General features: G+C 43.8%; 1 protein-coding gene across 1 annotated transcript; it reads left to right on the top strand.

Moving 5' to 3' along the window:
* Window positions 1-4,853: 4,853 nt before the first annotated feature.
* On the top strand, window positions 4,854-24,309 carry fbxw9 (F-box and WD repeat domain containing 9). The gene is made up of 12 exons (XM_069927494.1): window positions 4,854-4,962; window positions 5,946-6,129; window positions 8,328-8,800; window positions 12,315-12,454; window positions 12,570-12,698; window positions 14,969-15,081; window positions 18,599-18,690; window positions 19,563-19,711; window positions 21,511-21,624; window positions 21,822-21,911; window positions 23,266-23,331; window positions 24,065-24,309. Exons 3-12 carry the CDS (start codon window positions 8,359-8,361, stop codon window positions 24,137-24,139), a joined length of 1,410 nt encoding a protein of 469 aa, XP_069783595.1. The 5' UTR covers window positions 4,854-4,962; window positions 5,946-6,129; window positions 8,328-8,358; the 3' UTR covers window positions 24,140-24,309.
* The last annotated feature ends 933 nt before the right edge of the window (window positions 24,310-25,242 follow it).

Raw genomic sequence — 25,242 nt, 5'->3', positions numbered from 1 at the left:
AGAAATAAAATCACTGGCTCTCACCCCAAGCAGGATATTTTTGTTAATTTTTGGAGCTTTGTGATTTTAGTTAGTACTATCTGGCTGTTGCAAGTCGCATATTCTTTCAGACCCTCATCTTGCCACAAGTACATTTGCCGCTGGGCTGGAGGATCTCAAACCTGACAGAAATTGACCATTTTTTTTGTGTATTGTCCAGTTCCTGGGAGTGGAATTCCCTTTGGGCAAAATATATGGAACTGAGCTGAGTTTTCCTGTAAGCTAGTCCCAATCAGCGATCCCCAACACTGGGATCAAGCTATATTGGTTTGACCTTGAGGAAAGTTGTGCTTTATGTTCCTGGCAATAGATTGTGTGTTAGTTGTGTCTGTTTTAATTTATTAATGTTTGTGCTTAGCTGTGGCTCTCTAAATAGCAGCCAGTAAGCGAGGTTGAGTGAATCTGTTGGAGGGTTTCTGGTGCTCCTTTGCCGTGACATCTAGGAGCAAGCTGATGGCTTTGTGGCTGTACCTCATGCTGAGCACTTGGGGACTGAACGTTGCATGCTCAGAATAGTGCATACCTTCCTGATCCTTCAATGCTATTCCTAGATGTGCGTAATCAAGATGGAGCCCAAGTGTATTGTCTGAGGACCTGAAATGAGAGGGGGGGTGGGGGGGCGGTAGGGATGTTGATGGCAGATTGAACAGATATCGCTGCTTTGGTTTTACCTGGGTGACAGTGAGGTACAGGGATAGGTTTGCCTCTTCGCTCACTGCCCATTTCCACAAGTGAGGTGACACAGTAAGAATCAAATCTTGCAACCAGGTCTCTGTGGTTGAAATGTGATCTTGGCTGTTTGATGGGTCCTGCCAGAAGCCATTGGAACAAGGCAGAAGTGGGCTTCCCCTCAGTGATCTACAGAACAGGTGTTTCTCACGGGGAGGGAGGCTGACGCAAAGTGGGAACTCACCTGGAAACCAGCATTTTTACAGGAGTCTTGGAGGAGTTGGAAACTAATTTGAAGTATAGATCATGAGTAAAAGGGAAGGAGGTGATAACCCACTAGAAAAACCTCAGGTTTCAAACCCCCTTTCCTAGCTGAGCATTTGCTGATGTGGGCTGCTTCCTGGTTATGCTGGGTACTGGTCTGACCAATGTGACTGACATTGGAATTTTGCTGCCCGGCGCAGAGCCTAGTCTTCTGGATGCAGTCGGTGGATCCTGTGCGTGGTTCAACTGGTCAGAGGATTGGCATGTTCTAGTTGGATTGGATTCTTGAGCCTGGGTTGGGTTGTCCGGTGTGGACCATGAATAAGGAAATGGGTTATGTCAGTGTACTGCATACTCTATTAAACAGCATCACTGACACTGGCTTGAAAAGGGTAGTTGAGCTTGATTCTTTTATGTCAAAAGTAAATTAGTTTATACATTTGAAAACTAACATCAACTGTTAACTATATTAACAGCCCTATTTAGGAATATTTTTATTGGATTGAGAGTAAAACACTCAAGCTGTGAAAGTTGGTTCAGGCAAAGTGTATTTGAGAAAAGGCCAGTCTCCATGCTGCATTTTGTCGTGCCCTGCTGCCTGCTCTCTCCAGCACCTGTGTCTGCATATAGATAGACATTTTCCATGCCTGCGCACGCATTGCTGCTGTTGTGGTGCATTTTCCTGAGAAAATACAAGCAGAAAGCTTTTTAAAGCAGCCTTCATTGACTAAAGCTGTCTCTGATCCCAAGATGTGGTAATTTGATGCATTGTGAAGCGTGAAGGCAGCCTGTATTTGGTGGCAAGGCTGGCACTGAGTGAGTCAGACCAGGTCTGGCCTAATGAAAATAGGTGCTCTCTGGACTGCATGCAGGCAAACTCACAGGTGTGTGTTCTGTCAGTAAAGGTTGCTCAGAGAGGATGAATGCTTCAGACATGTTTCTCAGATGCTCTTATTGCTAAACTTATGTCTAAAACTGCCCCCTCCCTGAACTCCTGTACGTGTTATGCTGTTGTCCCCTTTTAACTTTGAGTTGTATATTTGTAAATGTGCAGTGTGTTTCCTGTGAATTGATCAGTGTAATGCTGGCCGTTTGCACCTTTGCTCAACTGAGATTTTATTCTCATTTTTATATAAATTTGTTTTTTTTAATTTTATCTTTCATGGACTAAAATTGGTTTCTTGTGACTCTAGTTTGTGCAGTCCTGTTTTTTTTCGTTATGAAGAATATTTCATGATTTGGGGTCCTATGAACAGATCTGATGTTACTGAGAAAGGCTCCATGATTAAATTTAGAAAGATATTAAAGTGAAAGGAAAAGCATTAATAGCTGCAAAGATTAATGTTAGTCCAAGTTAGGAACGTTTTACAATCTAGAAGAGAACGACTAAAAAATGGTGTAGAGTACAAAAATAAAGTGGCAAAAATACAATAACTCTAAATTTTATGAACAAACAAAAATGAGAATCTCTTAACCCTTTGGACGCCAGCCATTTTTAGCCTTTCATAATATATGCTTCTGACTGGGTTCATGGACAAACTACAGTATGAACACCAGTTGAACCAGCTGGTGGTTGGGAATAAAACCAGTCACAGAAAATGAGGTTACGGACTATATCCGCCTGTTGGTCCAAAGGGTTAAAAATGATTCATGAATGATTTTAAATTTTGGATTGGACCTCACAGAGTATACTAAGCATCTGATAAAGATATTCAAGGGGAGTTTAAAACTACTTACAACCTTAGAGCCAGCCTTCAGTGCCTGGGGCTAACAGCTGACCAGTACCCTGGATCTAATGGCCAGTATCTCAAGTCACAAAGTTGCTGAGATGCAATGAATATGTTGTAATTTACCAAAATACCACAGATTCCAGAGATGTTGCAGAACATTTGAAAATTGTAAATATTCTACTAAGAAAAGGATGCTAAGCAGGAACTTGTCCAATTACCCTAATATCTGCCAGAGAAATGTTGGAATCCATTTTTGAGGTTACCCCACAGACCATTTAGAAAATGAGTAAACAAAGCAGAATAAACAGTTGAAAGGGAAATAGTATTAATATATTTTCTGGAGTTCTTTGAGGGTGTGGTTATAGGGGAGCCAATAGATTTTTGATGTTACTACATGAAAGGATGATTTGCAAATCACAAAGCACACAGGAATGGGGGGGGGGGGTGTGGATTACATTCATATTTTCTAACAAAACTGGAGCAAATGGGTCACATTTGTGATGGGCAATCAATTAACAGGATGCCTCAGAGCTGGAGCCTCAACTATTACAATCCATGTTAATAACTTGGATGAAAGATTGAATTGTTATTATCGCATGTACTGATAATTTGATGGTGAAAAAGCAACAGTTAAAGCAAAATAAAAGTGCAATTAAACAGTGCAGGTGCCACATTGAGAGTTCCATGAGAATAGGGGATTAGCTGATCAAGAGTCTGGTGATGGGAACCAAGTGTACTAAAGCCAGATTTGCCAATACAAAGATGGGTGTGCTAACAATTTCTAAGAATGCAAAGAGATATAGATGAGGTTGAGAGGGCGAAGAGTTGGGTGAGGTGTAATAATTATGAAAATAAAGTAAATTTAAATTAATGAAGGGAATATAGAATGTGGTAATGCAAAGGCACCTCCAGATGCTCATAAAACAATTGGTGTATTGTGCAATAGGTAATTAGGAAGTCTAATTGAATGTTGGTTTTTACTTAAGGATATGGAGTACAAAAATAGAGTAGTTGTGATGCAACTTTAATGTTCTTGTGAAGCCACATCTCAAATACAGAATATGCTTTTGCCATCCATTTTAAAGGAAGCACATAAATGCATCGAGATTCGTGTTTTTTTTAAATTATACAATGAAAAGTTGCTACATTATTTCCGGTGCTGATGGGGTAAGCATGAAAAAATGTTCAGCAGATTCAGCCTCAAAGATTTATGTTTGGAAAAATAAGATACTGAGGGGAATTGACAGTGGGTGCCGAGAGGATGGGGATACCTACTAATGGGAGATGCATCTATTTAGAATAATTACACTGGACAACAATTTTTTTCTCCCAAAAGGTTTGCTTCCTGTATCAGTAGGAAGTTGGGGGAACATTATCAAGGACACCTAGTCCAGTGTTACAGATGATGAGAAAATTCTACGTCGTAAAACTCGAATTCCCTATCCCCCAGAGTGCTGCCGAGTATTATTGAAGTTGTGAGACCACCACAGGGTAATTGAGATGAATACATAGAGAGAGAGAGTGCTGGGCGGGGGGAGTGACTGAACAGACATAGCGGACCATGAGTTATTTATCACTATGCCAGCTTTATGCATCTTCCCTTAAAGCAATTGGGATTTGAGCATGCGGTTACTTGGTAGGAAGAAAGTATCTAGTGCAATCTTGATGTGATCATTCATATGCAAATGTTAATTGTAAGCAGTAAAGCACGAAAAGTGCAGACGCCGTGGTGAAGCATGAAACAGTTAAGTATCTATCGTTCCTATAATAAATATTATATGACCTACTGAGTTCCTCCACCATTGTGCTTTTTACTGCAAAATGTTAATATGTAGTCATGGCAAGTCACAAACCAATATGCTACCCCTTGCATGGAAAAACGATGCCTGCAATCATGGTTTGTGCAGACAATCGTGTTTTACTTCTTTGCAAGGAAATTCAGGTAAGTGAAGGGAATATTCATGGCTGGAATATTGCATGCACTTGCCTTGTTCATTTACCATTCAAGTGGTAAGGATCCTGTTTCATGAAAGAATATAACATTGAGCCATTCCGGACTTCAGAGGATTGACGGTTTCAGCCAGAGGTCCCTCCCAGACGTGTCAACGCGTCGCCCTCACCGGTTGGGGAGGTGCCGGAGTGAGCGGCATGTCACGTGATGTTTGTGACGGAGGCGAGCGCGCCGTGATCAGGCGGAGCTGTGATGCGGCGGCTCAGTGGGAACGGAGACTGGCCGGAGAGGGTTGGCCGCCTGCCTGAGGTACGCAGACCAGCGCATCCAAGGGGTTGGCCTGGCGTAGCGGCAGTTATAGGCCCAATGCGGCTGGGCTTCTGGTGATTATGGAGTTGGTGTGAGGTCAGACCAAGGGGGGGTGGGGGGGCGGAGGAGCCAGTCTGGGGTAATGGGAGTGGGGGCCGTGTGGGAACAGGTTACAGGGTGAGCCATTATGGGTTAATGGGAGTGGGAGCAGGTTACAGAGTGAGCCAGCCTGGGGTAATTGGGATGGGGGTGCTGTGTGGGAGGGTGAGCCAGTCTGGGGTAATGGGGCCTGTTTCTGTGCTGTAATGTTCTATGGTTCTTTGGGACTGTGTGGGAACAGGTTACAGGGTGAGCCATTATGGGTTAATAGGAGTGGGAGCAGGTTACAGAGTGAGCCAGCCTGGGGTAATTGGGATGGGGGTGCTGTGTGGGAGGGTGAGCCAGTCTGGGGTAATGGGAGTAGGGACTGTGGGAACAAGTTACAAGGTGAGCCAGTCTGTGGTTAATGGGAGTGGGGACCGTGGGAGCAGGTTACAGGGTGAGCCAGTCTGGGGTAATGGGAGTGGGGACCGTGTGGCAGTGACAATGGGGATGACGACAAGCAGCCTAAAGAGTGAGCCAGTCTGAGGCAGCAAGGGTGGGGAGGGGTACATTGGGGAGCAGCCAGAAGTAGAGAGGTTATTGCTCAGCGTGAAAGGAGATGGCGACATTGAGGATATTCTTGTGTTCAATGATCAGTAAATGAAAAGGAAGGTCAGGTCCAGGGAATCTGAATGCTAACATTGGAGAAGTAAAACAAAAGTCTACAGAGACCATGGTTGAAGTAATAACGCAATGCTGGAAAAACTCGGCTGGATAAACAGTGTAAAATTGGGGGCTACCTTTTTTTACACTACCATAGGCCATTACAGCATAGAAACAGACCCCCTTCAGCCTTGTTTACTTAAACTTGGGTAATGTACATGTAATTTTTCCTTAATTAGTCTTGAATGTTAAGAAAGCACCTTGGAACAGTGTTTTGCACCCCACACTGGCCAGTCGAGACTCACTGTGCGGTTCAGGTGTGGAGACTGGTGTTGGTCCAACTGAATAAGAGCAATGTACCGTCAAGTGATTTGCGGAGGTGTTTTCCATCAGGATTCTTCAGCTGAGGACCATTCCTGAAATGTATGTTTCGTATTGAGTAATGTTTGCATGTTTCGAGTTGTCTTTCATGCATTTGCCATTAACTATACTTTGACCACAAAACTAGCCCTTTTATCAATATTTAATTGATCCTAGCATTTTTTTTAAATATTGCATTTGCACAGTGTCTTGAACACATGAAGTCATCCGATAATTCTTCCCAGCTGGTGAAATTGTGTGCAAGGCCTCGAATGGATTGGGGACTGTCTGACTCACTCCTGGTACCAAGGCCTTGTCTACTGCCTAGCAACTTGTCATTCTGCCTTTCCAATCCCAGACGCCAGACTTCCCCGTTCCTGCATCAGATCCCTCAAAAGGCCGGCACAGTTCGAGCAATGCTGTTACAGCCCTAGTGACCCTGGGTTCAAAATATTTCTGGGAACAATTCATTTTTACAATGTGTTGGGGAAAAATAACCAGGATAGTCAAAAGAGGATGTTTAATGACGTGATTAAAGTTTTTAAAGCTGTTTTCCCCACAATAAGTATCTGTACTGTTTTTTTTCCAAATAATCAGAATCAATAAAAGTAATTTTGTTTGACTGTCTTGTCCACATTTCAGCCGCAATTTTTTTTTAAGTTCACATTCTAAGTTAGGAAGGGCCTTATTTACATGCTCACTGTTGTGATATAGGAAATGGAGCAGCTGATTTGCTTGAAACTAGCTCCCAGAGCACACCACCATTGTTCTTTATGTACCTCTGCTTGGTCTGTGCCAAGAGATGGTTGTACCTTGTGAACAATGCAGAACCTTCACCAATTAGCTGAGCTTCCATTGTCTTCATGGACTCCTGCTATCTCTGGTTAATGATTTTAGTTTGTCCTAAATTGATGGCACAGTATATCCCACCTAATCCTCCACTGAGAGTGGCAGTACAGCCAGACCTGGACCTGACTCCAACTAGTGTTCACTATTCACATGCACATCCCTGTAGAAGCACAGGAGAATGATCAGAAGTACTGGCTGACCTACCATCCTGTTTCTGTAACCAGGAGCGCCAAGACCATTTTAGCTCACAGATGCCACCCTCTGCCCTTCTAACTATTGTACAGGCCATAATTTGGGATGGCACTGTTAGCGTAGCAGTTAGCGCAACACTGTTATGATCGGGACTGGGGTTGGAATCCCACTGCCTGTAATGAGTTTGTGCATTCTCCCTGTGTCTGTATGGGTTTTCCCTGGGGACTCTGGTTTCCTTTCACCATTCAAAACATACCGGGGGTTGTAGGTTAATTGGGTCTGACAATAAATCTGTGATTGGGCAGCATGAGCTCATGGGCCAAATGGGCCTATTACCATGCTGTATGTCTAAATGTAATTAATAAATTTTAAAATCAGGAACCAGCAACCAAAGAACATTACAGCATAGAAACAGGAACTTCTACTTTGCCAAACTATTTTTCTACCGGGCCCCCACTGTCCAACACCCAGTCCATACCCCTCCCATCCATGTACCTGTCCAAATTCTCCTTGAATGTGGATATTGAGCCCACATTCACCACTTCAGCTGGCAACTCATTCTGCACTCCCACCCCTCTGTGTGAAGTTCCCCCTAAACTTTCCCCTTTCACCCTTAACCCATGTCCCCGGTTTGTATTTTATCTACCCTCAGTGGAAAAGGCTTACCGACATTACTCCTCAATTTTAAAATCTGTCAAATCTCCCTTCATTCTTCTACACCCCAGGGAATCCAGTCATAAACTGTTAAACCTTTTCCTGTAACTCAGTTCTTCAAGTCCCAGCAACATTCTAGTAAATCTCTGCATTCTTTCAATCTTATTGCTATCCTTCCTGAGGTTATGTGACCAAAACTGCACACAACACTCCAAATTGACCTCAACTTGTCCAACTTTACCATAGCATCCCAACTATTGCACTCAATACTTTGATTTATGAAGGCCAATATGCTAAAATCCTTTCCTACCCTATCCACAGATTAATCGTTTCTCGGGCAAAGATGGTGGTGTGTGGACAGATGAAACATGAAAAACAACTTGTCCAAGTTCAGCATTTCTTATATGGCTGAAATTTGGGTGTCTGAAATGAGTCTTAACATCCATGTTCGGGAAAGTTGGAATGCATTTGGGAAGGATTGATAAAGCAGGTCTTTGCAAATCTTCAGCAGTTTAATTTTGTTTTAGTACATGTATTGGTACATGTATTATTTGTTGTTTCTTCAGCCTGTTCTGACCGTGGGGCAGAGAGGGCAAGATGGCAAGTGAACTGGATGACAGCCGATGTGACCAGCCTCGGACGGAGGGTGACTTGGATGAGGATCAGGAGAATGAACTGGAGATCCAAGCCCAGGAGTATGTGGACCGGGTCAGGAACCCCGAGCTGTGTGGCCCCAGGCCCCAAAGCTGCCCACTGGAGGTGAGCGGCGAACAGCAGCCGCGCAGCAACAGGACCAGTGCTTCGGACCTGAGTGTGAGACTGCGATCCAGCCAGGTGTTGCCTGCTGACAATGTGCAATCCAGCCTCCTCTCCCTCCCATGGGAGCTTGTTTTGGAGATCTGCTCCTACCTGGATGCTAGATTTGTGCTTGGAGTCCTCCCATTAGTTTGCCGAGCGTTCCAATGTGTCCTGACTGATGAGGTGACCTGGAGAATCCGGGCACAGAAGACCCTTGGCTTGAGCTACCCAGTGTTGGAAGGTTCGTGTCCTGTGAGGTCATGGGCGGCACGGTTAGCGCAACACTTACAGCACTAGCATTCAGCACTGGGGTTCGAATCCCATGCTCCCTGTAAGAAGTTTGTACCTTCTCCCTGTGTCTCTGTGGGTTTCCTCCAGCCACTTCGGTTTCCTCCAACCCTTCAAAACGTACAGGGTTGCAGGTTAATTGGGCGTGGGGCGAAAGGGCCTATTACCGGGCTGCACATCCAAATTACAGGTAGAACTTCTCTAATCCAGCCTTCTGTGGTCTGGCAACCCCCGTGACCCGGCATGTTTTGAATCTGCTGACATGAGTACAAACACCTTACAGACTGCACGGGATTTGAGCCCCAGTCCCGATCACTGGTGCTGTAAATGTGTTGTGCTAACTGCTATGCTAACCATGCTGCCCCCACCCCCACAGTATTATTTCCTGCTTTAAGCTGTGTTCCAGCTGTGATATGTTTATATAGGGGGTTCCCTTAGGGGTGAATTTCTGTTTTCCAGCATTTTCTGTGGTCCGGCAATAGCAAGGTCCCAAAGTCACCGGATTAAAGAGGTTCAACCTGTAAACAAATAAAAATAAATAAAATTAATTGAAAAATTATTTTTCATTGCCATATGTTGTTCCACCCACCCCTCTTATTGCTGGCGCTGAATTCCTTCCAAACGTGGTGACTAAACCAGGGAGAGGATTGTTGACAGGATGTGAAGAAGTGTAGGTGAGGGAGGAGATCCAGGCACACTCAAGGAGCAGGGAAGTTTGGAGCTGAATGGGTCTCTGGAAGATTGTGAGTTCAAATCGTAATCCAGAGAGATGAGAAGGATCCATATGATTTGGGGGAGCAAGCTCAGTTCTGCATGGAAGGACCTGGAGGGTAAATGAGCAAGGGGCAGAGTGGGGCCCTTGATAGCTAATGGAGATTTCAACCTTGCAAGGAATGGATAAAGCTTGAGGAGTGATTGGTTTGAGGTCAAGGAACAGGAGTACCCAGGCTCAGCAAAGGTCAGAATAGCTGAGATAAGGATCCACAAGCTACAAACTGCTGGAATCTGGGAGAGAAAGGCAAATGGCAGGGTTTGAGCCCAGAGGGAAAGGGAAGGTAGTGGCAGGAGATGGAGAAAAGTAGGTGCAACAGGCTGAATGGCCTACTTCTGCCTCTTATACCTTATGGACTTGTGTTATGGGTATTTTATGGTATGCTCACAGTATCTTCAGAAGCATTGTGAAAGGTTTAAGATTACCGAATTTTCAGCATTATTACGAAGCAGCTCAATTTAAATTTCTTAGTGCATTAATGAATATGGACGACCCACCTAGTTGGGTAAAGATAGAAATGGTGGTTATTTTAGAAAAACTTCCTCATGAGTTTTTGTTTCGATGGAATAAAAATTTACTACAAACTTAGGATGTGCCAATATTGAAACATTTATTGAATTTTTGGACAAGTAAACTTAAAAAATTGGGACTTAAAAATATATATTCTGGAAGATTGCCATTATATAATAATCAACTTGTTCCTTTTACGGTCTCCAATGCCACTTTGAAACAATGAGAAAAGAAGGGAATAAAAAATTTATCTGATTGTTTTTCTGAGGGTTATTTTTGTTCCTTTGACGAATTACAAAGGAAATATGGTATTAGTGGAAATTCTATATTTGTATATTATCAGTTAAGATCTTTTGTAAAACAGTTATGTGGTCGACATATGATTTTATTACCTGAATCTAGTTTTGAAGAATATGTACTTTCAATACCAAAAAAGGGATATATATCTGATTTGTATTGTATTTTACAAGAAATTGATAGTAAAAAAGACTGGGATAAAGATAAGTTGAAATGGGAAAAAGATTTAGGACATAAAATAGCTGAAGAAGCTTGGATGGAAATTTGTCAGTATTCGGAAATTAATTAACAATGGACTAGCGATGATTAATTATAATTTTATTCATCAGCTATATTTAACACCGGAGAAATTAAAAAAAATTGGTCTTAGTAAGTTGGATTCTTGTTTTTGATGTGATCAGACGGCCAATACTTTTTTGCATACTGTTTGGCTTTGTGATCGATTGCAACAGTTTTGGAAAGGTATTCAATCTATTTTTAACAGTTTATATAATATCCATCTTGTATTAGATCCCGATATATTTTTATTAGGGAACATGCAATCATTAATTGATTTAGGTTTAGAGGATTATCAGATTTCCTTTATCTATTTAGCTTTAGTCGTGGCTAAGAAATGTATAGCACTTACTTGGAAAGATAAAAATATACTAACTTTAGTTAAGTGGTATTTGGAGATGAAATTTTGTTTGACTATGGAAAGGATATCTTTTTCAATTCAGGATAAGATGTCTTTTTATAAGTTAAAGTGGACTCCGTTTGCTAATTATATGCATTTAAGTTTGATTTAAATATATGTTTAAGCGTGATATTTTAGTATTGATTAAAACAAAATTTTGTTAGAATTTTTTTAGGTTAAGTTTTATCTTTTTTTTGTAAGTGGGTATTTTTTTTTCCATATATAATATTGTTAATTTTATTAATTCTTCACTCTTTATTTGGGGGGGGAGGGTTGGACTAATTTTAAGTTAGATTATTAATATTGTGTTACAATTAACGGGGGGGGTTTATTTTGTGTAGTTTTCTGATGTAATATTGTAATACCATTTTAATTTTTTTTTATTTTTCTCTATTGTATTCATGTTATAAAATTTTAAATAAAGTCTTCAAAAAAAAAGAAGCATTGTGAAATAGATTGGGGTTGTATAGAAGCCCAGTGGGAGGTATTATATGCAAGATAGCCTGAAGATGAGCGCATTTGAGTCAATGGTGAAGAAGGCAAATGCAATGCTGTCATTTATTTCAAGAGGAATAGAACATAAGAGCAGGTCTGTGATGTTGAGATTTTATAAGGCTCTATGGAGTATTGTGAGCAGTTTTGGCTCACCATTTAAGAAAGGATGTGCTGACATTCGAGAAGGCTCACACGGATGATTCCAGGAAAGAAAGGGTTATCATATGAGGAGCATTTATACAGCTCTTGCCCTGAGTTCAATGGAATATAGGAGAGTGAGAGATGATCTCATTGAAGCATTTTGAAAGATGTGGACAGAATCGATGTATAAAGGTTGTTTCCCATGGTTGGAGAGCCTAGGATAAGAGGGCACATCTTTAGGATTAAAGATTAGGACAGTCCTGCGAGACATTTCTTTAGCTAGAGTGGTAAATCTGGAATTTGTTGCCACAGGCAATTGTAGAGGCCAGGTCATTGGGTGTGTTTAAGGCAGAGATTCTTGATTAGCCAGGACCTCAATGCTCATGAGAAGGCCGGGCAGCGGGGCTAAGTGGGAGAATCAGCTCATGATTGAATAGCGGGGCAGACATTGGGCTGAATGGCCTATTTTGGCTCCTATGCCTTGTGCAAGAGATGTGAGACCAAATTTGGTGGGTAGAGGTGGATTAAACTCTGACAAAACTAACTTTGTTTAATTTCATTGCTTTTTTTAAATAGGTAAAGATTTTGATTGGCCAACTGCATGTATTGAGCTCGAGGAGCATCTTTCCCATTGGTCAGGTAGCAACCCAAAGGTGGAGCATTTCTCACTGAATGATGGGCATTTTGCCTCAGTGGACTCGGTGCTGCTGATTCAGGTAATGCCCAGCTCTCATCGCATGCTCAGCAGCTGCTTCTTGCCAATCCATGCTATGAATGCTGATGGTTTGCCTCTCCCTCCACACTACTCAACCTTTTCTGCTCTTCCTCCAGAATGCTTCACTCTGTATTTCTGGATCCAGGGACCGGAACGTTAACATCTGGGACTTGAGGCGTTTGGCGCAAGATGGAGAGAAGGTGCTAGTGAAAACACTTGGCCATCAACCAAGGGGAACTCACAGGGTGAGGATATTACTTTAAAACCTGTACATTTTATATGCCTGACATTTACATTATCCTAGAGCTTTGTCCTTTCTCTGGTCAGATTGTCCAATCCCTGAGCCAGACACCTGCTCAATCTGCAGTACAAGATGTTGGGAGGGTTGTGGTGAATTAAGGATAAATAGGTCAGTCATGGATGAGGGTGAATAGAAATGGTTTACCATTAAAAAGGTAAGTTTTGATGAAGCATTCAACTGAGGCCCTGTCTTACTACCCTCCCCACCCTCAGTTAATATGACAAAATCTGATGGAAAAAGTTGGAGAGCAGCAGCAATCATCAAGGATCCACACCACCCAGGACATGCTCTGTTCTCACTGCTGCAATCAGGAAAGAGGTCTAGATGCCACACGACTCACACCACAAGGTCCAGGAACAGCTGCTACCCTCCACTATCAGACTCTCAACTACAAACTCAATCAGGGACACATTTAAGGACTCTTTTGCACTTTATTGATTTTGTTTCTCTCTGTATTGTGCATTCAGTTTGTTTACATTTATTATTTTTGTTGAGTACAATTTTTTTTACACTAGCAATGTGATAATTCTGCTTCGCCCGCAGGATAAAGAATCTCAGGGTTGTATGTGATGTCATGTATGTACTCTGACAATAAATCTGAATTTCTCCGGCATCTTAACCATCAACCACTCAAATAGATTTGATGGAAATGCTATTGTTGGCGATCTGATGTAAAAACAGACAATGCAGGAATCTCTTAGCAGTTCAGGCTGCATCTGTAGAAAGAGGAACAGTTATAACTTCAGGTCCAAGACATTTTGCCAGAACGAAAAAAAGTGCTTTTAACTTTTCGCCTTCCACAGATGCTTCCTGATGCTGTGTGTTTCCAGCACTTTCTGTTTTTAACACAAATTTATTTTGGTCATTCTAATTTTGCTGTTTGTGGGAGTTTGCTGTGCATAAATTTACAGCCATATTTCCTATTTTATTTCAGAAACTAGCTTCAAGGTTCCTTTTATTGTCACATAATAATTAATAAAAAATGTAATTTATATGATATTCAGTAAAGGCTTCTTCAGGTGGATTCTCCACTAAGAACTTGCCTGAAGAAGGGAAAATGGCCCTTTGTCTTGCCGTTCAGGTGGCAGTGCTAAAAGTGCAGCGCTGGCCACCTGAAGGGACAGCTGCACCGGGATGCGCATCTGAGCGCACTCCGGCTCCTGTCCCTTGGGCTGTCAAGTTAGGATGGCTGGCTGTCAGCTGGGACAGCCAACATGGGCTATCAGCGTGGAGACATCCCACGTGGAATGTCCCCACAGTGATCGCTCTGCCTCCAGAAGGGGCTGGGGCGATCGGCAGGGGCGAAGGGGGCTGGGGCGGTCGGCAGGGGAGAAGGGGGCTGGGGCGGCCGGAGGGGGAGAAGGGGGCTGGGGCGGCTGGCAGGTGAGTACGGGGGCTGGAGTGGCTGGCGGGTACCGGCATATTGTTTTGGCCAGCTCCCTTCTCCCCCGCCAGCTGCTCTCGCCCTGCAGTCCCCACGCTGACAACCCAGCCAGCTGCCCCTGACCCGACGTCCTGAGCCGGGGGAAGGGGCAGCTGGGAGAGGAGCTGTCAGGTGCTTGCCAGCTGACTGTCATCCTGAGTGCAGCCGCTTTTAGGCGGCTGCATTCAGATGGCTGGGGAGGCCACTGTGCTGGGCGATTATCCTTCTTGGAGGAGGGTTACAAAGTTCACCTTGCAGGCGCCTCCTGCACATTCATGTGGCCTCCCAACAGCCGCACATTGCCAAAATATGCAGCTTTACAAGCGGGGCAATTGGCCACCTGAAAGTGCCTTATAATCAATCCCCTGATAGCCAGAATTCAAGCAACTGGGAAATAGGAGCAAAATACGAAATTTAAAATTGATGCCCACTAGTGGCCAGTTCGCCAATCCACACAACATACAATCTCAAGCAACTGGCAAATTCTGTTGTCCAGAATCTACTAATCCCCATGGGTGCTGGATACTGGGGGTTTTGTTGTATGTCAATATTTGCCTGCCATAAATCGCCTTGAGCAATGCCCAGTGCCCCAACGAAAAACAAAGCAAAAGAGAGTCCCTTCAAAGACAATGAGCATTTGTGGATTCTAAACTAATTCTGTGAACACTATCGAACGGCCCAAGATGAAACCATTATAGAAATGCAGGCTTTTTTTAAACCCATGAGTGGATTATTCTGTGGTTCTCCGGCTTTATCTGTTTGATGCCACCCTATCTCTGCTCTTGTTGCAGGGCTGGGTCTGGGCTCTCGCTGCCCAGGCGAATATGCTGTGCTCTGGATCATGGGACAGCAGTGTCAAACTCTGGGACATGGCATCAGAGGGGGCAGCAGTCCGGGAGATCAGGTAGTGCCAGTGTCTCGATGCCACCTGGTGAGTGGAGATGTGGGTGATGTGCCAAGAGTGGTGGTTGGCATTCTGCTCACTGAAGAAGTGTGGAGCCCTCACTGTCATTCCACTTTACTGGCACCTCTGGGAAGTTCAGACAGAGATAACACTTGACAAGACAATTAAGATGTTGCTTCCTGAACATAGATTATAGATTTTGGACTGCTAATCACAAAAATCACCTTAAAACCTTCCTATCATTATAATCTATTTTTGAGATTTACTGTCATATTTTAAGTCTACTGTATATCACCCACAAAGCAAGCTATTTTGGTCAGTTCAAGCATTTCTGGACTTGCACCCAGTGCAGGTGCTATGCAAATGTTGTCTCAGCCCTGGGCATGCTTAGTCAGGATAGGTGCAGCTCACATATGCAGATGCTGGGCATTACATTGATTATAGATTGAATGCATGTTGAGGCACATGTTGTTTGGGCAATAACCTAGTGAGTGTACTTAACAAAATAGCATTTATTGTGTTCAGTAAGATTCAATACAGTAGAAATGTCTCATCAATGTTACAACAGTTGCTATACATTCTGTTACATTTGTTGTGAGTATACACTTAAGGCTCAAAAATGCAGCATGACTGCACTTATTGATTTCTGGGCTCCTTGTATTTGTTGTGCAACATGTGCAGTCAGCCTGAGAACATCATTATGTGATTAAACATGCTAAATTCAATAAAAGTTTATTTAATGTTTCTTTTAACTTCCTACTTGATACAGCAAATCTGAAATTATTTTTGGGTCAAGTTTGAAGTTGTCTATGATAATCCCATTTTTTTTTCCAGGAATCAAACCTTTTATAAAAAATAATATTGTTGTCCAGTGTAATTTGCAATTTTCTGAGAGGTGTTAATGCACACGCAAACCAACGGCTGGGGGCAGGAAGTGAAGAGGAGATGGAGAGGCTTCAGAGAGACTTGGATAGGTGGGGAGAATGGGCAAAGTAGCAAATGAAATACAAGTTTTAATGTGTGTGATCATGCAGTTTAACAGAAGGAATAAAAGGGCAAACTGTTATTTGGATGGGGAGAAAGATTGAATGCATGTTGATGCACATGTTGATTGGGCAATAGCCTAGTGAGTGTACTTAACAAAATAGCATTTATTGTGTTCAGGAAGTTCAAAATTCGGAGGTGCTAAGGACTTGTGAGCCCTTGTGCAGGAATCCTAAAGGTTAGCCTCCAGGTTGAGTCGGTGGTGAAGGTGAATGCAGTGTTGGCATCCATATCTAGAAGAATGGGATACAAGAGCAGGGACATGATGTTAAAGCTTTATAAGGTACTGGTGAGATCTCGCTTGGAATACGGGTAACAGTTTTGCACTCCTTATTTAAGGAATTAAGTGCTGGCATTGGAGAGAGAGTTCAGAGAAGATTTACAAGAATGATTCCTGGAATGAAGGGATTAGCATATGAGGAACATTTGTCGGCTCTTGGACTGAACTCCTTGGAGTACAGAAGAATGAGGGGGGACCTCACGAAAGGCCTGGTCAGAGTAGATGTGGCAAAGTTGTTTCCCATGGTAGAGGAGTTAAGGTCAAGAAGGGCACCCATTTAAAATGGATATGGAAAAATTCTTTACCCAGAGAATTGTGAACCTCTGGAATTTGCTGCCATGGGCAGCTATTGAGCCCAGGTTGTATGGGTGTATTTAAGGCAGAGATTGAGAGGGATCTGCAGTCAGGGTATCAAGAATTATGAGGAAAAGGCTGCTGAGTGGGGCTAAGTGGGAGAATGGATCAGCTCATGATGGAATAGTAGAGCGAATTAGGCCAAATGGCCTAATTCTATACCTATGGTCCTGTGGCACTTTTTCCCCTCCTCAGCTTCTAAACAACATTTAAATAGTGATTGAACATGGATTGTAACAGCACTGTACAGGCCCTTTGGCCCATAAAGTTATGTCAACCTATATAAATTTAATCAACAAACACACCCATAACCCTTTAATTATCTTGCATCATTTGCCTGTTGAGTCTTTTAAATGACCCTATTGTACCAACCTCCACCACTATCCCCGACAATGCATTCCAGGCATCTGCTACTCACTGTTTAAAAAAAAAACCCTTGACATCTCCCTTAAACCTTCCTCCCTTCACCTTATGCCGATGTTCTCTGGTATGTTCTGCTGTTGCCCTAATCTTGAAGATCTCTATTAAAGTTGCCTCTCGTCCTTCATTCCAAAGAGAAAAGCAATCTCCAATCCAGGTAACATCCTGGTAAATCTCCTCTGCACCCTCTTCAAAGTCTCCATATCCCTTCTGTTATGAAGCAGCCAGAACTGAACACAATATTCCAAGTGTGGTCTAACCAGAGTTTTATAGAACTGCAACATTACCTCAAAAGACTGAACGCAATCCATCGATTAATGAAGGCCAGCATTACCATAAGCCTTTTTAACTACCCTATCAACCTGCATGGCAATCTTGAGAGATCTCTGGATTTGGACTCCAAGGTCCCCCTGTTCTTCCACAGACAGAAACCATGTACCCAGCCTTCAGGTTTGACCTTCCAAAATGCATCACTTCTCACTTAGCTGGATTGAACTCCATCTGCCATTTCTCTGCCCAGCATCCTGCTGTAACCTATGACATCTTCTACACTATCCACAACACCTCCAACCTTTGTGTCATCTACACATGTACTGACCCACCCCTCGACTTGAAGGCACGGTTGGTGTAGAGGTTAGCGCAATGCCTTTACAATGCTAGGGATTGGGACCAGAATTTGAATCCTGTGCTGTCTGTAAGGAGTTTGTATTTTCTCCCCGTGTCTGCATTGGTTTTCCCTGGGGGCTCTGGTTTCCTCCCATTGTTTGAAACAATTTTATCAGGAGTGCAGGTTAATTGGGTGTAAATTGGACGGCATGGACGTGATCCGAAATGGCCTGTTACCGTGCTGTATGTGTAAATTTATAAATTTAAGGAAAAAAAATTAAAAAGGGATGAGCAGCCATTATTGAGACTCAGCATTTTCAGGTGTCTGAAAATGACCCACACTCGCACCTTGGCACATTCCTTATTCATGAGAGCAGATGGGCTGAGAGCATAAGATAAACAAACAAAGCATGAGATGGCCTAGTGCTCTTTCAGTTGGGAGAGTATCAGACACTCAATAAGCATGCTTGTTCCATGTTTATACCACTGCAGCAAACTGATGTGTACCACTCCACTCTGAAGGGCCATTGTTCCAGGATTAAGGCAGCAGATACCAGGGTTTGCAGTTGTGAATATAAATCCCCCAGTAATCTTGAGTTTAGTTCTTGTCATGGATGTTAGATTGTACTTGCTTCCACCCCTTGGCTGAGAGAGCAGAGGGACTGGGTGCACCTGGTTCCAGAAAGAAAGGGTCAGGCAAGGTGAGTCCGTGTTTGGGCTGATGGGGTTTTGAGAGGGAGGGGGTGGGAAGTGTGAGATGGAGGGATGGGTAATACGAACTGATGAATTGGTGACAGATTTTTATCTCCGCAGAGGGAAAGCAGCTGTGCTTTGTTTGGTGTATCTTCCCGACATCCTTGTGACTGGATCATATGACAAATTGGTCACCATGTATGACCCACGAGGTCAGTATGCTCCTTTCACTGATGGGGAGGGATGTAGAATGTGGGTCAGCGGGATAACACTTCACCCCTTGTTCGCCTGGCCCTCACACAGTAGGGCAGAACGTGATGATTCCAAATTATTGTCACATAATAAAACAGAAAGGCAGCAAAGATTTGCTATCAGCAAAAATTGCCCAGAATTCCTTACAGTCAGGGAAAGAGAAGCAAAGGAGAGTCTCCCTAGAGTCACTGAGTGTCCATGGATTCGCTTCCAGTGCTCTCACAGCTCCTTCAGTTCACACCATCAGCAACCTGAGCTTTAAATGCAAACCTCTGACACAATCAGGAAGCTTCCAGCAACCTCTCACATCCAATACCTTGTGCCCCTTCAGCCAGCAATCCGCAGCCTGCTGTGTCTCTTGACTGCAGTCGCCTACAGCTTATGCGAGTTCCTCGCCTCGAGTTACCAACAGTCCACTGCCTCTGTATTCTTCGCCGTCAGAACCCCTCACTGATCCACCATCGTGGTTACCGTCCTGTGTGTCATCTGTTCTGCTTCTCCTCAAACAGGTGTGGTCTCCCAGTTTCTGATGCCAGCACCATTCCCCGGAGTCTGCAACCAGGCGTGTCAGTGCCGATCATAGGCGCTGCCATCTTGGCCCCGGACCCTGCGGTCATGGGATTTTGAAATAAATCACCTTCGGCTCCTTTAACAAGCCGTTTAAAACCTGTACGGAGCTATCGGTTGATTGGGTGCTCTCCATGGTTCTGCACCAGTGGCAATGCTACCATTACAGTAGCTGTAGCAGCACAACCATTTTTTCCATTGATGCAGTTGGGTTATTGTGGGAGAGTCAGTTGGTGTTTAATTGCCCTGCATCCTCCGTCCACAGTCAATTACCCTGTATTGACCAGTCGGAAGCTACACTCCAGTGCGGTACTCTGCCTGGCAGCCGATGATCGTTTTGTACTGTCTGGGAGCGAGGACAGAACCTTGGTGGTGGTAGATCGCAGAACCAATCATGTTCTACAAAGGCTACAGGTACATGTTGACATCATTTGTCAGAAAGGCCAGAGAATTGTTGCAGCAACAACACCCTCGGTCCCCTCTCTGGGCACCAAGAGTGTGGCTGTCCCAATGACCACCCATTTCAATCCCCTGTCACATCCCCTTGCTGGCATGTCTGTCCATGGTCTCATGCACTGCCAGACTCTTGGACCAAATACAGATTGGAGGAACAATACCTCATCTTCCATCTGGGCCTACTCCAATTGGATGGCATTAACATCGACATTTCCAGTTTCCGTTAACTTCTTCCCCGGCACCTTTCTCCCAGCTCTGTCTCTCTCTTCCCTTTTTCCTTTCTCTTTTCACAGAGCCAAAATCAATTCTCAATTTTCACATCCAGGCCATACCTTTTGTTGGCCTGGACTCCTCCCCTGCCATTCTTCAGTTTTTGTTCAGTCGCCTTTTTTTTGAACTCCTACCTTGAAGAAGGGCTCAGGTCTGAAACTTAGGTAATATATCTTTATCTCCTGTGGATGCTGCAAGTCTGGCTGAGTTCCTCCAATATTTCTGTATGTTTTTACTACCCTCTGTCCCCTTACCTGGGCATCATCGCCACGCTGGTCAATGCCCTGTCACCACTCTGCCCAACCTAATAAAAACATAATTAGCTGGATCTGGGAGGATACAAAACTGATTCTTTGACCAGTCGTCTGCCTGATCCCCATTATCATCTGAATTCTATTGTACACGCGCGAACATCAGCTTTGAATTTACATTTGAGTATTGTTAGATGAACTTGGTCTTCTGAACTTCACGCTTCAATTTTAAATGACATTTGATCCTGAATCCACGTGCTCAATGACTAGACTCTCTGAAAAGGAAATAGCCTTAAGGATTTAATGCATCAATACCTTGCACATTCATGTATCATTCTCTCAATAGGAATATATAGGTTGACACAACATTGAAGGCCAAAGGGCCTGAACTGTGCTGCTGTGTTCTATATAATTTCAAACTGCCAAAACTCCTCTTAGCTCAAACTATTATGAACATTAGGATGCAGATCAAAGGCTGAAGTACCATTGAAGGTAGCATGACATAGTGGTGCTGCAAGTAGAGCAGTTTCTTCACTGCTCCGGTGACCCATTTTTAACCCTTTGGGGTCTGGGTCTTGGTTTTTCAGATATTTTCTGTGTCCCCGTTTTCTGGGACTGATTTTATACCTAGCCACCAGCTGGTTCCTACTGTAAAGTGTATCTTTGCAAAGGTTGGCATAAAAACAGCTGCTTTACCAAGTTCCACAACAAGGAAAAGTATTGGAAGTAAAGATAAGAACATCCAAAATTGTTTGAGTATCTTGAACTATGTAGTATATGAACAGAACAGTGATCGGCCAGATATTACATGGTATCAGTGACTGACAGATCAACTAACTCTGGTTGACCCAAGGACCCAATCCAGAGTACATACTGTTTTATGAAAATGGCCATAGTCCAAAGGGTTAATCCTGACCTCAGCTTTGTCTGTATGCAGTTTGCAGTTTTCCTTGAGACTGTGAGGATTTCCTCTTGAGTGTTCTGAAGACATGGGTTGGTAGGTTAATTGACCACTATATGTTATTCCCAGTGCATAGGTCAGTAATGGTAGACTCTGGGAGGTTGGTGGGAATGGGAGAATAAAATGAGATTAGTGTGGCATTAGAGTGGTGAGTGCTTGATGGTGGACCAAACTGCTTATTTCTGTGCAGTATGACCATGAAAAAAACACCCTTGCTTTTGCTCCTACTCTCTCCTTGCCTTGCCCCTCACTTGATTTTATCTCCCTCTTCCCAGTTGGACTCTTACCTGCTGAGCATGTCATATGAACGCGGTGAGCTATGGGCTGGGGATAAGTGGGGCTTGGTCCATGTCTTCGAGCAACAGAAAGGCAACTTCCAACACGTCAAGGTAAGGCCACATACTTGACCTTGGGTTGGGTTGGACAAATTAGTACTTGAGGTGAGCTCATTTGCTGGCGGGCCTAAGTGCTGATCTATCAGTGGGTTAGGAATTTGCAAATTCTGGAGCAGGAACTGGTTTTTATTCTACTGCTAATTACTAATATCTTATTTCTCACAGAGAACAATTCTGCTTTATTCCCCCAGTGTTTCAATGTTGGCCACCGTTCCCAGCTTACAGGAATAAGACATTCCGTAGGCACCCTGTACACCTCATCAACAGATAAGACCATTAAGGTATGTCCCTGAGGTGATGAGTGTGCTTTCTGTTCAAATTCCGAACCACCCTAAAATCCAGACTTCTCAAACACTTGTCTGAAATCAAAACTACCTGAGAATCTGGACTTCTTGACAACTCATGGCTTTTGGTGTGTGCGTGCATTGCGCAAGCACCACAGATGTACTGCCCAAGAATCTGGAAAATTAGCACTGATCCAATCCCCGAGCAGTCTGGATTTTATGACTTTTACTGTAACCAATCTATACCTTGACAAAGGGCTCAGGTACAAAATATTGGTTATATATCTTTGCCATCTTTGAACACTGGGACCTGCAAAGTTTCTCCATCACTTTTTATTAACTGAGAACCTGTTCCATAGCAGTGAGACTATCAATCCTAACCCTGTTCCATATAAACAAGGCGTCCATTCCTTCCTTCCAATTACATGACACCATTCAGTTATGTCATAGCCGGTCTGGATCTTTCTGTACATTAATTGGCTTAATGACATCAACTCAGTCCCGCAAGCTTCATTGGAGCAGAGTTTAAAGAAAAATTTGTGTGATAAAATGAGTTCCGTAACTATCTCCTGGTGGTAAGTTGTTCCCTGTAATTTTTAGAGATACAGCACAGTAACTGGCCCTTCTGCTCATGAACCTGCACTGTCCAAATACACCCATGTAACCAATTAACCTACTAACCCTGTATCTCTTTGTAATGTGGGAGAAAACCAGAGCACCCAGAAGAAGCCCAGGCAAACACAGGAAGAACATACAAACTCTACACACAGTGCTGGATATGAACCCGGGTCGCTGGCGCTAGAACAGCATTGTGCTAACTGCTACACTAACCCTTTGATCAGGTCAGCCCTAAGGCAGTGGAATACAAGGCTAGTTTATCTCACCATCTGAGGTCCAGTGCAGCGGCCCTCTCCACCATTGTGCCGGAGAGCAGCAGCAATCATCAAGGATCCACACTGCCCAACACACGCTCTGTTCTCGCTGCTGCCATTGGGCAAGAGGTGTCGGTGCCACAAGACTCGCACCACCAGGTTCAGGAACAGCTGCTCCCCCTCCACCATCAGACTCCTCAACGACAAACTCATTCAGGGACTCGTTTAAGGACTCTTATTTTTGCACTTTTTTTTCCCTCTCTGTATTGTTTTCCCTCTCTGTATTGTTTTCATTTGTTTATTTACATGTGTACGTCGTGTAGTTTTTTTCCCCCACTACCAATAAGTGGTAATTTTGCTTCATCTGCAGGAAAAAGAATCTCAGGGTTATATGTGATGTCATGTGTGTATGTGCTCTGACACTAAATCGGAAATCTGATTGGGTTTATATTGATCAGATGTGTTCTCTTTGCCCATAGGTCCATGTGCCAACAGAGCCACCTCATACAGTTTGCACTTTGCCACACAATGACGTGGTGAATGGGGTGAGTATGGTCTGTGCAGATGCCCGTTCCTTGTAGTTTGGTTATTCGTGGTCTGTCACCACTATAGTTTGATCATGGAGATGGGGGAAAAGGGTAGGGCAAAGATGAAGGCTGCAAATGTACTCAAGGATCCAAAACCTCTTAATCCATAGGAGAGATCAGCTGCTCCCAGTTCCTGCTAGGCTCTCTGGTGAAGACTAAATTAGGCTTTGCTGTGTCAGCCTAATGATAACACTCATTTGTGTGTATAATGGCCACTGGGGTGAAGTTCATTGGTGACTCCACACAGATCTGGAGTGGCTTTGGAGAAGATCTGGTATGCCTGCAGTCTGCCTCTGGATTAGGAGAGGTTGAATCCTGGACCCCTGCATAGTAGGAGTTGAGGGAATTCAATATTCCTGAAATTTCTACACCAAAATGGAGGGGCGGAGGAAGCCATTTTCATTGCCTCTGCAGTGGAAGAGGAGGAAGTGGAAAAGCCACATGACATCACAAACACCCCTGAGATTCGGGGAGAGTGATCTGTACCCCTTGTTCTCCTCCCATGATGGGAAACTGGCAGGGCTGGGTTGACTGGAGTCTGTAGTCCTGGAACCCCCTACACCAGTGCATGTGGGAGGTGGGTGGCACGAGAACAGGCAGGAAATCTGGGTGGAATGGGCTCCAGGGAGCTGTGATTTGGTGGCATTGGGATTGTTCCAGGTAATGCTGGTGTTGGTATTCCCTGCTACAGATAAGTGTGGAGCACGATGTGTTGGCAGCAGCTTCTGGGTCCATGACAGTGGAGATCTGGAGAATGACCAATTGACGCTGGCTTGAGCTCAGACAACTGGGTTCCTGCAGAGCAGTGCAACAATGCCTTCAGCCCATGCTGTCAGCAAGACTACAGCTGGTGTCAGGACCTCCGGTGATGTTCGCAACTGCCATCTTTTTTCCAAATGAATTAAATTACTATTCAATGAGACACTTGCACACCAATCTTCCTGTTGTTGCTTGAATCTCTTCATTCCACGTTTGATAGTGGAAGGTGCTAAGGGCGCGGAACCATGTATGAAGAGGCATTCTCTGCCACTGACAAGCCTGCATTTAACATCAAAGGCTGGTGCCTCTTTAGTTTAGCTCAAGCTTTCTTCCTGCAGCAGTTTTGGGGTCTGACTATCGCTTCTTTGACCCTCCTTCATTGATGTGTAAATATGTTTAATATGCACAATATTTTGGTGGGGGACATGGTTGGGCTGGTAACAGTACTCAAGCTTTGAGTGAACAGTGGTGGGATGTTGTTGGTAGACGCCTGTTTTTCAGACTGTGTGTGTGTGCAGAAGTGCGATCCTCGTGCAGGATTGCGGATGAAGAATCACATTCCTTGGGAGCCCATTTCGCCACAAAGCAGGGCATGTAATTCTCCCACCTAACGACACGACTTGTTCCTTCCCTCCTCACCTCTCCAATGGTGATTTTTTTCCTCTTTCTCTGTGCCAAGGATGGGGTCTGTCCTATAAATAGGGCTGTGTGCAGGGTGCTGGCATTAGAACTTTACAGTACAGGCCCTTTGGCCCATGATGTGCCGACCTATATACACCAAAAAAAATTTTAAAACTATACCCTCCAACCTCATAACCCTTTATATTTCTTTCATTCATGTGCCTGTCTAATAGTCTCTTAAATGCCCCTATTGTTCCAGCTTCAACCACCACCCTGGCAATGCATTCCAGACACCCACAACTGTGTGTTTATATATAAAAAAAAACTTACCCTGGCGTCTTCCTTAAACCGATGGTTCTCAACCTTCCCCCCCCCCCCCCCCCCCACTCATATCACATAGGATGCCATAGGTGCTCTTTGGATAGTATGGGATAACTTAAGGTGTTGGTGAGGGGAAAAAAGGTTGAGAATCACTACCCTAAACCTTTA

This window comes from Narcine bancroftii, chromosome 3 (genome assembly GCF_036971445.1).
Source record: "Narcine bancroftii isolate sNarBan1 chromosome 3, sNarBan1.hap1, whole genome shotgun sequence".
Classification (NCBI taxonomy): Eukaryota; Metazoa; Chordata; class Chondrichthyes; order Torpediniformes; family Narcinidae; genus Narcine; species Narcine bancroftii.
This window is presented reverse-complemented; position numbering and strand designations above follow the sequence as displayed.

Coding starts and splice junctions, on each gene's coding strand:
- fbxw9 (XM_069927494.1), top strand. CDS start 8,359: ATGGCAAGTGAACTGGATGACAGCCGATGTGACCAGCCTCGGACGGAG. Junction 12,455..12,569: donor ACTCGGTGCTGCTGATTCAG/GTAATGCCCAGC, acceptor CTCTTCCTCCAG/AATGCTTCACTCTGTATTTC. Junction 19,712..21,510: donor ATGTTCTACAAAGGCTACAG/GTACATGTTGAC, acceptor CCCTCTTCCCAG/TTGGACTCTTACCTGCTGAG.